At 42.8% G+C, this 12,330-nt stretch overlaps 1 protein-coding gene across 4 annotated transcripts in view; it reads right to left on the bottom strand.

Moving 5' to 3' along the window:
* Positions 1-12,330, bottom strand: part of RAI14 (retinoic acid induced 14) — a 173,790-nt gene that overhangs the window by 72,017 nt on the left and 89,443 nt on the right. For all 4 annotated transcript variants that reach the window (XM_025387839.1, XM_025387842.1, XM_025387840.1 and 1 more), the window contains one exon: positions 908-1,038. In XM_025387839.1, coding sequence (XP_025243624.1) covers positions 908-1,038 — 131 coding nt within the window. The remainder of the gene's footprint in view (positions 1-907; positions 1,039-12,330) is intronic.

The raw sequence follows: 12,330 nt of genomic DNA, 5'->3' as shown, positions 1-12,330 counted from the left end.
TCTTCCTTTCTCATGCTTCCTGGGATCAATGGCTACAGAAATTACTTGCATTGTATGTATGTATACATCCCTAAATAATATATACTACTGCTTTGTGTGTTTCACAGTAATTACACAATAACCGTCATTTGACATGTTAAAAAAAAGATATAAAACTACTTGCACTTAAATCCTTGTCTCAGAGCCTGCTTCTGAGGGCATCCAACCTACATTATTATTTCATTTTATACTCATAACTACTCTAACAGTTAACTAATACCGTCTCCATTTTAGAGTAAGGAAACTGTGGTTCAAGGATTACACAAGTCATAAGTGATAGAGTTCTTGTGAGACGTCTATCTGGCTCCAAAGTCAGTGCTCTCTCCACAACACTGCCAACGTCAGAGTGGATATAAACAAATACATGCACATGCACAAACACACACAAATACTTAATCAAGTGTGTAGCTTTAATTACGGCAAGCAAGAGTACTACACACAGCAAACCACAAAGCAAAATCATACTACTCACGTACTTACTGATCTATGCTAAGGAAGATCAAATAAATAAACAAGTAGTTTAAGATAAATAAACAGTAAGGTTTGAGGGTTATAGGAAAATACTTTTTTCTCTTTTATGCTATTTCTTATCGAAGACAGAATTCATGTCTCACCTACAATTGGTTGCAATCTTGGGAGGTAAAACCTTTGCTGATACCTGGGAACATGTATACCCATTCGAGGTAAAGCTCCATGTGTGACTTGGAATTTGGAGAGAAGGGAACTAAATTAAAATATCTTCTCACATATTTCAATACGGGAGTGGAGCGGGAGCACATGTGAAATTCCCCTGCGGATACTAAGGATTCCAGAGAACTTCCCCGAAAACCCATAACCGGCATATCTGCAAACCAGTGTTTCAGCTTACGCGGTCTTGCCCTCGCTGTCGTGTTTGGTGGCACTGGCCCCCTTCTTGCCGAGCAATGAGGCCACCTTCTCCGCATCTCCATTCTCCACGGCCTGCAGCAGCCTGTCATCATTCTTGTTCCACTCATTGGTCTATAGAGAAAGAGAAGAAACAGAGGTTGTGAACAACACTGACCACAGCTGCACTGACCAGCAGGGCTGCGGTCCTCGCAGCCCCCACCCTCCCATCACTCAAATCAAAACCTGCTCCCAAAGGAGCATGTTTTAAAATACCTTCCCCTTCACCATGGAGACACCCAAGAAGGCCGCTTTCCCAAAAGAAAACATAAATAGTGCAATGAAATCACGGCTAGTCACCAAAGTCTGAGATAAAAGTTCCTTCTTTTAACTAACACTAGGAATATGAAGCAACTTAAAAAGACCTCAAGGCCGGTTTACACATTAGCTAATTTCTAGCTGAACTAGACAGCTCTTCCTCAGCACATTGGCCTTTGACCTCATCCACAGCTCACTCTGTTCACCATGTTACAGAACCAAACCAGCAGCTCAAGGTTACCCGAGGTTTACAGACACACGATTTTTCATCAGCTTTTATTGCCTTCTTTCTGGTCTGTTTACTAGGCCCTGAATTTTCAGCTGGATACTGATTTTAAGTAGTTGTCCAGGCTACCGACTCAACAAAGTCTCACCAGAAACAAAACTTCTTCCTGAGCAAGCTATTAAACATGAAAGAGCTTTGAGCAAAGCCTCAATCACTGTCAACGCCAAACCCCAACTGAATAATTCTCCAAACCACAGTAACAGTAAGACACTCATATGTGCAAAACTGGTTTCTACACTTAGGAGGGAAAGAGATGATTTCTCTACAAGAGCAAATGGGCCCTCAATATAAGACTAAGAAAGACTTTAATAAAAGGCAGCAGTGAGCCATTGGAGGTTTGGAAGCAGAGGAGGGAGAGAATTATAGAACCAGTGACTGAGGAGTCATTGGGAGGTGTCGAAGCACATGGGATTAATGAGGGAGAGAGGGGGAGGAAGGAAAGATGCTGGGCACATCAAAGCCCCTGGGCACTTTGCGAGCCCGGGCTGATTTCCAGTCATCTCCTGCACCAGGCCCCTGAGCTAAGCCCACTTTCTGAGCCCTTCAGCTGTGGACACCACATCCTGAGAGAGACTCCTTTTCCCTTCCCAAAGCTTTCGATAGACTCTGCTTCCTTGCGGCCTCTGAAGAAATGAACCTCCAGGTATTTCGTATTAATGGCTTTACGATGGACCCCTACAAGGAAGCAGACAGAGGAGATAATGAAGATTTAAAAGCAAAAAAGAAGAAATTTTATAGGATGACAGTCTTCCATGGCCCCGGGAGTATGTTCCCGATCTCTGTACTGATGGAAATGAGGAAACTCAACAGGTCTTTGTCCATCAAATGTCTCAGTCACCCTCCCAACCCTAGCCCATATGTACAGCCTTAAACAAAGCCACAAGCCAGGGAGGGATAAAAGAGATGTGTCCAGAATTTGCATCTCTGAACATCTCAGGACTGAACCATTCCCAGTTTTTAGGACTCCGTCCTCCCCCACAGCCAACACTGAGTGCAAATGCACAGTAAGAACGAAGCAGGTTTGAACAAAAATCAGCAGCTTGTTCTCTGGGCTGCGTGAACTTGAAGTCCAGAAGTCCAGATTGACACATGTTGTGTGATCTGATGTCACCCATAAATCGTTCTGTGCCTCAGTTTCCCCAGGCTTTGGACTGTACGTCCACTGTGATTCCGCCAAAGCTCAAAATTCTTATTACATAAAATTCCCCAAATTCTGCTAGGGATGATTCTAGAACAGTACTGTCTACCATCATGGAAATGTTCTGTATCTGAGCTTTCAAATACTATAGCCACAAAGCCAGTGATTCTTAACCAGGATTTGTTTTGCCCCTGTGGGGTCATTTGGCAATCTCTGGAAACATTTTGGTTGTTATGTCTATAGAGTGCTACTGGCATTGGGTAGGTGGAGACCAGGTATGCTGCTGAACATCCTACAATGCACAAATGCACAAGACAGTCCTCCTACTCCCACCAAGAATAATCTGGCCCAAAATGTCAATACTGCATGAGCCACTTGTGGCTACTGAGCACTGGAAATGTGGTTAGTGCTACTGAAGAAGTGAACTTTTAACTTTGAGACTTCACATGCCGTTAGCCAGGGGCTACCATGTAGACCAGTGCAGCTCTCCTTGACGATGATGACTCTCTTCATATGTTTAACAAAGTAAGAATGCGTCTGGACCAACATCAGCCACGCTCCTACTACAGCAATTTACTCACAAAGAAGACATGAGATGTTGTCTTTAGTTACCAATCAAGCTTCCTATTGAAGGGAAACACAAGAAATATGGCAATCCTCACAGCATCATTTGTTAGTGGAATAGAAAGCGTAACTTAACAACTGTACAAACAACTGCAGCAAATGATTAAGCCCCAAGAAACACAGTGCAGCTTACTTCCCCCAGAGGGCATTTTATAAGCAAAGAAAAAAGGGAGGGAAAGTTTACTGAAGAACATTTAGGACCAATGATCCCTACCTATAGAATCCCAAAAGAGAAAAGTATTGTTTTTCAAAATCCTTTTCTAACTTGAACTGAACAAATTAAAACTGGACTGGGAAGATCAAAAGGATATGAAATCTCAGAGGACAGGACTGAAAGTACTCAAGCAAAGGAACTGCTACATGAAAGGATTTTCCTTTTCAACATTGCGAAAGCACTCTACTCTTAAGTAGAGAAAAATCCGATTGCAGGGGTTCCCTAAAATTAGTTCCACGTGGATCTTTAGGGAGTTCAATTTCTATACGACATGGCAGGAGAGATCCTCCCTATCCCGCTCTTTGGAAGACAAGGTCAATGCCACATTCCTAGAGGTCTGAAATGCCTCTCTTCTATTTAGAGCCTCTCCTCAGTGCAAGCCAGAATTTACTTTCCTCTTGGAGCAGATGAAGAGAACACGGTTACACAAGCAAATCTTCAATAAATAATCCACAACATCATTCAAGAAGTGCTGCAGATGGGGTTCACAATAAGCAGAGCTAGGTTGGGAAAAGAGGAGAGAAGGTAAGAGTTTTACTCTTGCTGGGCGTGGTAGCTCATAACTGTAATCCCAGCTACTGGGGAGGCCAAAGCAGAAGGATTGCTTGAGGAGTTTGAGACCACTCTGGGCAATACAGTGAAATGCCATCTCTAAAAATGAAAAATTTTAAAAAGAGTTTTGCTCTTAAAATTCTTACAAGCATGCTAAAAATAGAGGCCAAGTAGGGTCCCAATTAGACCTCTGATCCAGGAATCTGGATTCTGATCAGTAGCAGAGTTGTCTAGTCCTGGGCCAGGCCACTCATCATACTTGCAATTAGCTCTGACGTGCACAACTGGCCATACCATGCTCCTTCCAGAAGCACAGTGCTCAAGATGTCCTCACTTTTCCTTCCTAAACTTGCCTATGGAGAGATTTCCTACATCCTCTCATCCTCTCCTATAAAACTATTCTATCCAGTGGCATACTCTTTTTTTTTTCCCTTTTGAGACGGAGTCTCACTTTGTTGCCCAGGCTGGAGTGCAGTGGTATGATCTCGACTCACTGCAACCTCCACTTCCCGAGTTCAAGCGACTCTCCTATTTCTCCTGGGTAGCTGGGATTACACGTATCTGCCACCATGCCCGGTTATTTTTTTTTTTTTTTTTTTTTTGAGATGGAGTCTCGCTCTGTCACCAGGCTGGAGTGCAGTGGCGCAATCTCAGCTCACTGCAACCTCCGCTTCCTGGATTCGAGTGATTCTCCTGCCTCAGCCTCCCGAATAGCTGGGACTACAGGCGCCCACCACCACACCCTGCTAATTTTTGTATTTTTAGTAGAGATGGGGTTTTATCATGTTGGCCAGGATGGTCTCAATCTCTTGACCTTGTGATCTGCCCACCTTGGCCTCCCAAAGTGCTGGGATTACAGGCGTGAGCCACAACACCTGGCCCAATTGTCGTATTTTTAGTAGGGATGGGTTTTCACCATGTTGGCCAGGCTGGTCTGGAACTCCTGACCTCAAGTGATCCTCCTGCCTTGGCCTCCCAAAGTGCTGGGATTACAGGCATGTGAGCCAACATGCCCGGCTCCAGTGCCATTTTCTATACCAAAATTCCCATAGCCAATCACAACATGAGACAAAATAGATGTTCAATAAGCACTTTGAGTCATTCTTTGGAATCCAGAAGCAAATCCTCTCCCCTACCCCCACCCCCAAGCATCAAAAGAAATCTCAAAAAGTCACTTTGGTCAATCTACTGTCCAAAGTAGAGCTGGTCAAGTAAATAGGTGAAGTTTGAAATGTTATCATAACATTCCAAAGTAATTCATTCATGCTCTAGAATCAAGGAAGGCTTTTGGAGACCACCATCAAACTAACAATATTACCTCTCACCACTTTCAGTGAAAATCCTCTCCTCTAACTAGCATGCCCTCCATACGACAGGACTGACTCCGCCTCCACACTGGGCTTCTGGTCCTCTTATAGTTTTCAACTCTATGAAACCTATATAGTTTATTGGTTAATCTAACATGTTAAAAAAATAAAATCAAAACATAGAAAACATCAGATGCATCATCTTTAATAAAGTTAAATGTCTTATGAAACTTTTATTTGTTGCATGTATGTGTATGCTGACTGATGATGTAAAATACATTTCTTGGAGGGGCACGGTGGCTCATGCCTGCCATCCCAGCTGCTTGGGAGTCTGAGGCAGCATAACTGCTTGAACCCGGGAGGTGGAGGTTGCAGTGAACCAAGATTGCGCCACTGCACTCCAGCCTGGGTGACAAAGCGAGACCTTGTCTCAAAAAAAAAAAAAGAAAAGAGATATATATATATATATATGTAAGAAATATGCATATTTCTTACTGGAGGATCACGAGAGAAAACACTGGCAGCCACTGCTTCAGAATGCTCTGTTATCCCATCCGCCTACGCAAAGGCATATTTCTAAAGCCTAGCTCAAGCCCTGCAGGCTCTCTCCACCCTTTGCTGGTGACCTCTCTCTGTTTCTCTACTCCATTGCGTCCCTGGGGGCCACCCACTGGCTCATCTCAACCGAAGCCCACAGTCTAGACTTGATGAAATATCGCATCCTGGTTTTTGTTTGAGAGCTTACAGTTTGTCTCCTGTCTTTTGCTCCCTGAAGGCCCTGAGAACAGGCTTAATTTCTTACCCCCATGGTGGCTGGTAAATGGTCAGTATTTGCTGCTGATTTTAGCAGGAGGTTGATTGACCTAAATCTCTCTTGACTCAGCAAATATTTGTTTTTTCATTTACAAAAGTTTCATTCTTTTGCAAACAACTATTAAATCGTATTTCAGATTTTTTTATAGGCTAAATAAATCCAACTCCCTTAACTTTTTTAACAAAAGGCCAATTTTCCGAGATTTTAATCATGTGAAGGCTTTCTTGAAATCTCTTCCCAACTAAGGAGCCCAGCCTTATAAATTCAATTGGGGTGAAGGCGGTGTCCCCCAGTCACAAGAATCAACTGGGTGCTTATTAAATCTGCAGACTCTCAGGCCCCATCTGGCAGATTCTGACCCCAGGAGTCTGGGGTGGAGCTCTGGAATCACTTAGGTTCAATGAATGCATCCTTTGATTTTTATCTAGCTTGAGGACAACTGGAACCTATGCTGAGGCTAACAAGAGAATTTACTTGAAAGAATTTTCTTCTTCCACAAGGCATTAAGGAAGCAGCTTGGGAAGAGAAGAACTCTTCGCTATTTTCTTGTAGAACTAGGTATTTTGTTGCCCACAAAAGCTGAGTAAATATTGATCTTTCCCCAACCTGCGTATAGGACATGTATTCGAATGTCAATGAAAGCATTGCTCATAACAGGCAAGAATTACAAGTAACCCAAATTTACAATAACAGATGATGGATAAATAAATTATCACATAATCAAGCTACAGAATACCACACAGCAATGAAAATGAACAAACTACAACTACATACAACAACACAGATGGGTATTAAAAGCAGTATTGGTGAAAGAAGCAAGACACACACAAGAAAACCCACAATAGTATGACTGCATGCACATGAAGATGGAAACAGGAAACATGGAACCGTAGCGTTTAGGGATGTATACACTGATGATAAAATTATAGGCTGGGTGAGGTGGCTGACGCCTGTAATCCCAACAGTTTGGGAGGCCGAGGTGAGCCGATCACTTGAGGTCAGGAGTTCGAGACCAGCCTGGCCAACATGGTGAAACCCCGTCTCTACTAAAAATACAAAAAAATTTGCCAGGCATGGTGGCAGTCACCTATAATCCCAGCTTCTCAGGAGGCTGAGGCAGGAGAATCGCTTGAACCCAGGAGGCAGAGGTTGTAGTAAGCACTGCAGCCTGGGCAACAAGAGCGAGACTCCATTTCAAATTTAAAAAAAAAAAAAAAATTATGGCCAGGCGCAGTGGCTCACACTTGTTAATCCCAGCACTTTGGGAGGCTGACGCAGGCAGATCACCTGAGGTCGGGAGTTCGAGACCAGCCTAACATAGAGAAACCCTGTCTCTACTAAAAATACAAAATTAGCCGGGCCTGGTGGCGTATGCCTGTAATCCCAGCTACTGGGGATGCTGAGGCAGGAGAATCACTTGAACCTGGGAGGCGAAGGTTGTGGTGAGCTGAGATCATGCCATTGCACTCCAACCTAGGCAACAAGAGCAAAACTCCATCTCAAAAAAAAAAAAAAAATTATAAAGCAAAGTCAGGATAAGGTCACTATAAAAGTAAGGGTCATGATGAGGGCTGAAGGTGTGGCATCCTATCAGGAAGGGACACCTGGGACCATTCTGGGACTTGCTCTGTTTTAGGGTCTGATTAGCAGCTCCTCAGATGCTCACGTTAAAACTACTTGTTAGACTGTACATCATTTTGTGTACTTTCCTCCAAATGTAATTTATATCTTTTATTTCCTTCTCCTTCCCTCACCATCCCCCTTCAGGCATACAAAACACATACACACAGAATTTAGAAAGAAGTCCTGTGGCTCAGTTTTTGGTCAAGTCAACACCAGGTCAAACGCCTTCGAACAGTTCAGTCTCATTTGCTGTTTCCTCATCTCTTTTAAAAAAAAAGGCAGAGTGGTGCCAAAATCTGGTTCTTAATCTTCTGGAGGCCCATGGACCACCTGGAGAATCTGGTAAAGTTGCAGACTTTCCTCAGAATAATGCACATCCACACAAACACTTGCATATGATTTCTGGCTTAAATATCTACCCCCACCCAGTCCACCCCTAATCCCAAGTTTAAAATTCCTGGTGTAGAAAAGAAGAGACAGATTTCAGAGTTCGGTGCTATTGAGTTGAAATTCCAGTTCCATCACTTCTAGGTGGTCATCAGTGTCCCTGGGCCTCCCTGTCCTTATCTATAAATGGCAGGAAATCCTACCTACTTATAAATTATCCTGAGAATTAGACGCAACATACATAAACAGCCTGGCACATAGTAGGTACCTAAAATGGTGATTCTTCTGGAATTTGATGAGCTGCACTGTTCCTTCTTGACTAATGCTCTATGAATATTTTAATATTTACAATTCAGGACCGATAGTCCAATACCCTTTTAGAGGCTGATAACACCTTAATGCAAATTTTCTACTAGGCTCCTTCAAAATTATATTTTAAAGGGCTCTAGAGAAACATTCACGGACATGAAATTAACGATTTTATTGAATATGGCTCACTTTTCCAAGAGACTGTTTAAACAGACACGATTTCAACAGAGCACATTAGGCCATATTTGCAAGTTCAGGAAGCCATATGTTATGCTCCAGAGACATGTGTAATGTGTCAGCTATGAGGGGCGGCATGTGGGAAAGAGCCCTTACCCTCAATGTGGGCTCCAAACATTCCTGCTAATATATCACAAATGATATTGGCTGGCCGGTAAGTGTCCTATTCATCAAATCATTTCCAAATGACACTGACTCGCTTAAAGGTTTTCTCTTGAAGCTTGGCCTTTTTGAAGCCTTGCCTGCCTCCATCTAGAATAGCAAACATCATGTCAACCGGGTGATGAACGCTGGGGATTTGGCAACCAGCAGTGTCTGCCCTTGGCCAGACATGGCATCACCTTCTTTTATTTTGGTTTAATCATTGGGACCTGAAAAACCAGTGGAACTCAGTGGTCACAGACATTTGGCTAGTCAAGAGATTTTGAGTTTTCAAATATATCAACTCAATCAAAATAATCCAGTGGCACGGAAGAAGCCAGGAAGAGAGTTTCTTTGACTTTCTTGAGAAAAGATACAAAAACCCTAACCATCACCAATTAGAACGCCCTTGTTCTGTGGCTCTGCTTGGGCAGCCATCTGGAGGAATCTATTTGAGATTATCTTGAGAAAAGCTGCACTTCTTGCTCCAGTTTTCGGTAAGCAGACTGTTTTGCCAATATAATCAGCAAGGCTAAGACGAAAGACAAAGTAAACTGTTTTCACTGGGAAGGTTTCAGATTCATATTGTCCAGGAAAAAAAATTGCACACACCTCATCGTTTTAAGAAAGAGTACAAGAAACAGGCAAGCTTCAGTCTCAAATAATATTTTCCCCGGTTGACTATATCCACCAGTACTTATAGGTATGTATCTACTAGGTGCAGGGTAATAGAGAAGATTCTATAGCTGTTACACAGATAAGTGAGATCTAATCCCTATCATTCATTCATTTATTCAACAAATAAGTGTGTTTTACATGCAGTATAGCCTTTCCCAAATTTTCTTTTTTTTTTTTTTTTTTAATTTTTATTTTTTTAATTTGTAGAGACGGAGTCCGCCTAGGTTGCCCAGGCTGGTCTTGAACTCCTGAGCTCAAGGGATCCTCCCACCTCAGCCTTCCAAAGTGCTGGATTATAGGCATGAAGCTCCCAAATTTTCTATATAGTTGTGGAGATAAAATACAGTAATACCAGAAATATGCCAACAATGCAAAATAGGATATTAGAAGTGGCAACGTGAGCAAAATGGTGAATTGACACACTAGAAGGGAAAGACAACTTACAGCTGGGCAAGCAGGGGGTTTTCTGACTGGATTGTGAACCAGTCCTTGCAAGGAGTAATATTTAAATTAAAGGAGAGAAGAAAAGACACAAGGATCAAAACATACAAGATGTATTTAGTAGAGAGCGTAAATAACAAGTTGATACAAGCAAAACCTTACAACCAAAAAATTACCAATACAACATGGCAAACACCTAATCAGCAGTTTCATAAAAGAGCGTTCCAGATAATGTTCGTTACTTCAGACCAATACCTGATAAGTTTATCTAAAATGTCTTTTCCCTTTCCTTACATTTTTGCTTAAGATTATTCACAAATGCAGGTTACACTGTCCCTGCTGTTCACCCTGAAATCCATCACCCTCCCTAAATGAAGTGTGTCAGCGCTTCCTGAGGTCTTTTCCACATAAATGCTGAGTGCTGTGGCATGGACATAATACATAAACACCTCCATCCAGAAACAGGCTGGTCCCTCTGCCCTACCCACCTTAGCAAGCTCCTCCTCCTCATTGCTTTCCTTTTCCCCAGCCCTTCGTGGCCACCAGGACCAGGTTAGTTCTCCTTGCTGGGGTCCCCCATGCTCTCTTCCATAGGCCTTGGCATGGTTATAATTAAATAGTATTTCTAAAGTATCTGTAAAGGTCTGTTGACCTTCCACTGGACTAGACTTCCAGGGCATGGGCAATGGGCAGCATCTGTCTTGTTCACCACTCAGCCCCAAGCCCCTTGCCCACTGCCCACTGGATGGTAGGGGCTCAGTTCAGAGCTGTGCATGGTAAGGCTTTGTTTTTCTTATTTCTACCTTGGGAGCTACTATTAATTAACCTTGTTAAGAATTTTAAATTATTAAATAATTTTAAAGACCCATCATGTCACAAGAAGCCAAAGCACAGTCTCATGGGGGCAGAGACAGGTCTAAAATAGGTGAAGCCAATTTTTTCCTTCATGGAGAAAAATTATTCCATCCAATTCTATTGGTTTCAACTACTCATTTGCTTATATTCATTATTTAGAGAGTGAGAGAATATGTGTACTATGTACTTCTTATGTACTATGTGAAGTGCTTGGCATAAAAAGATTGATAGGAATATTGTTCCTCAAGGAGCCTTCAGACTTCTGAGAACAGAAACATACCCAATAGCTACTTATGTCATTGTTTATCAGTGCTAGAGTAATGCTGTGGACTCATTCCTATGAATGCCCAAAGGGGATACCATTACTACTAAAATTAAAATGTACAGTGCGAGGAGCTGTACTATATTACAATTTAACCTTTACAATAACCCTATGAGGTAGGTACTATTATTAGCCCTTTACAGATAAGGAAAATAAGGCACAAAGAAGTTAAAAAACATATGCAGTCACTCCATTTACAACACAGTTGGTTCTCTCCAGAGGAGAAGCCAAAGCAATTCAATGGAAGATAAAGGAGGGAACTGTATTAGCTGGTTTTCACGCTGCTGATAAAGACATACCTGAGACTGGGAAGAAAAAGTAATTGGATTTACAGTTCCACACGGCTGGGGAGGCCTCAGAATCATGGGAGGAGGCAAAAGGCACTTCTTACATGGCGGTGGGAAGAGAAAAATGAGGAAGAAGCAAAAGCAGAAACCCCTGAGAAACCCATTAGATCTCGTGAGACTTACTCACTATCATGAGAATAGCACAGGAAAGACTGCACATGATTCAGTTCCCTCTCCCTGGGTCCCTCCAACAACACGTGAGAATTCTAGGATTTACAATTCAAGTTGAGATTTAGGTGGGGACACAGCCAAACCATATCAGGAAATTTTTAGGATGTTTAAACTTTTTAGGAGGGTTTAAATGTGTTTATAGACTGGGGCAAGCAAAGGAGTCAGTGGAAACAGAGACAGCATGAAAGGTATAAGGAATGGGAGGCTGAGGCAGGCAGATCACTTGAGGTGAGGAGTTCAAGACCAGCCTGGCCAACATGGTGAAACTCCATCTCTACTAAAAATACAAAAATTAGCTGGGTGTGGTGGTATGCACGTGTAATCCCAGCTACTCGGGAGGCTGAGGCAGGAGAATCGCTTGAACCCAGGAGGCGGAGGTTGCAGTGAGCCGAGATCACACCACTGCACTCCAGCCTAGGCTACAGAGCGAGACTCTGTCTCCGTAAAAAGAAAAAAAGAAAAAAAAAGGGGGGGTAGTATAAGTGGGGGAGGTGTGATGAAAGGGGCTGGGAGGTGGCAGAATTGAGGATTCAACCCAGGCAGAAGGCTGATCTTTGTGAATTGGGGTCGTACTCTGCCTCTGAAACAGTAAAGAGGAAGAGGAGGATGAGCAGAGATGCAGTGGCAGGGAAGAAGTCACTGTTTGTGTTTTATGGCTTTTAC

Source organism: Theropithecus gelada, chromosome 6, assembly GCF_003255815.1.
Source record: "Theropithecus gelada isolate Dixy chromosome 6, Tgel_1.0, whole genome shotgun sequence".
Lineage (NCBI taxonomy): Eukaryota > Metazoa > Chordata > Mammalia > Primates > Cercopithecidae > Theropithecus > Theropithecus gelada.
This window is presented reverse-complemented; position numbering and strand designations above follow the sequence as displayed.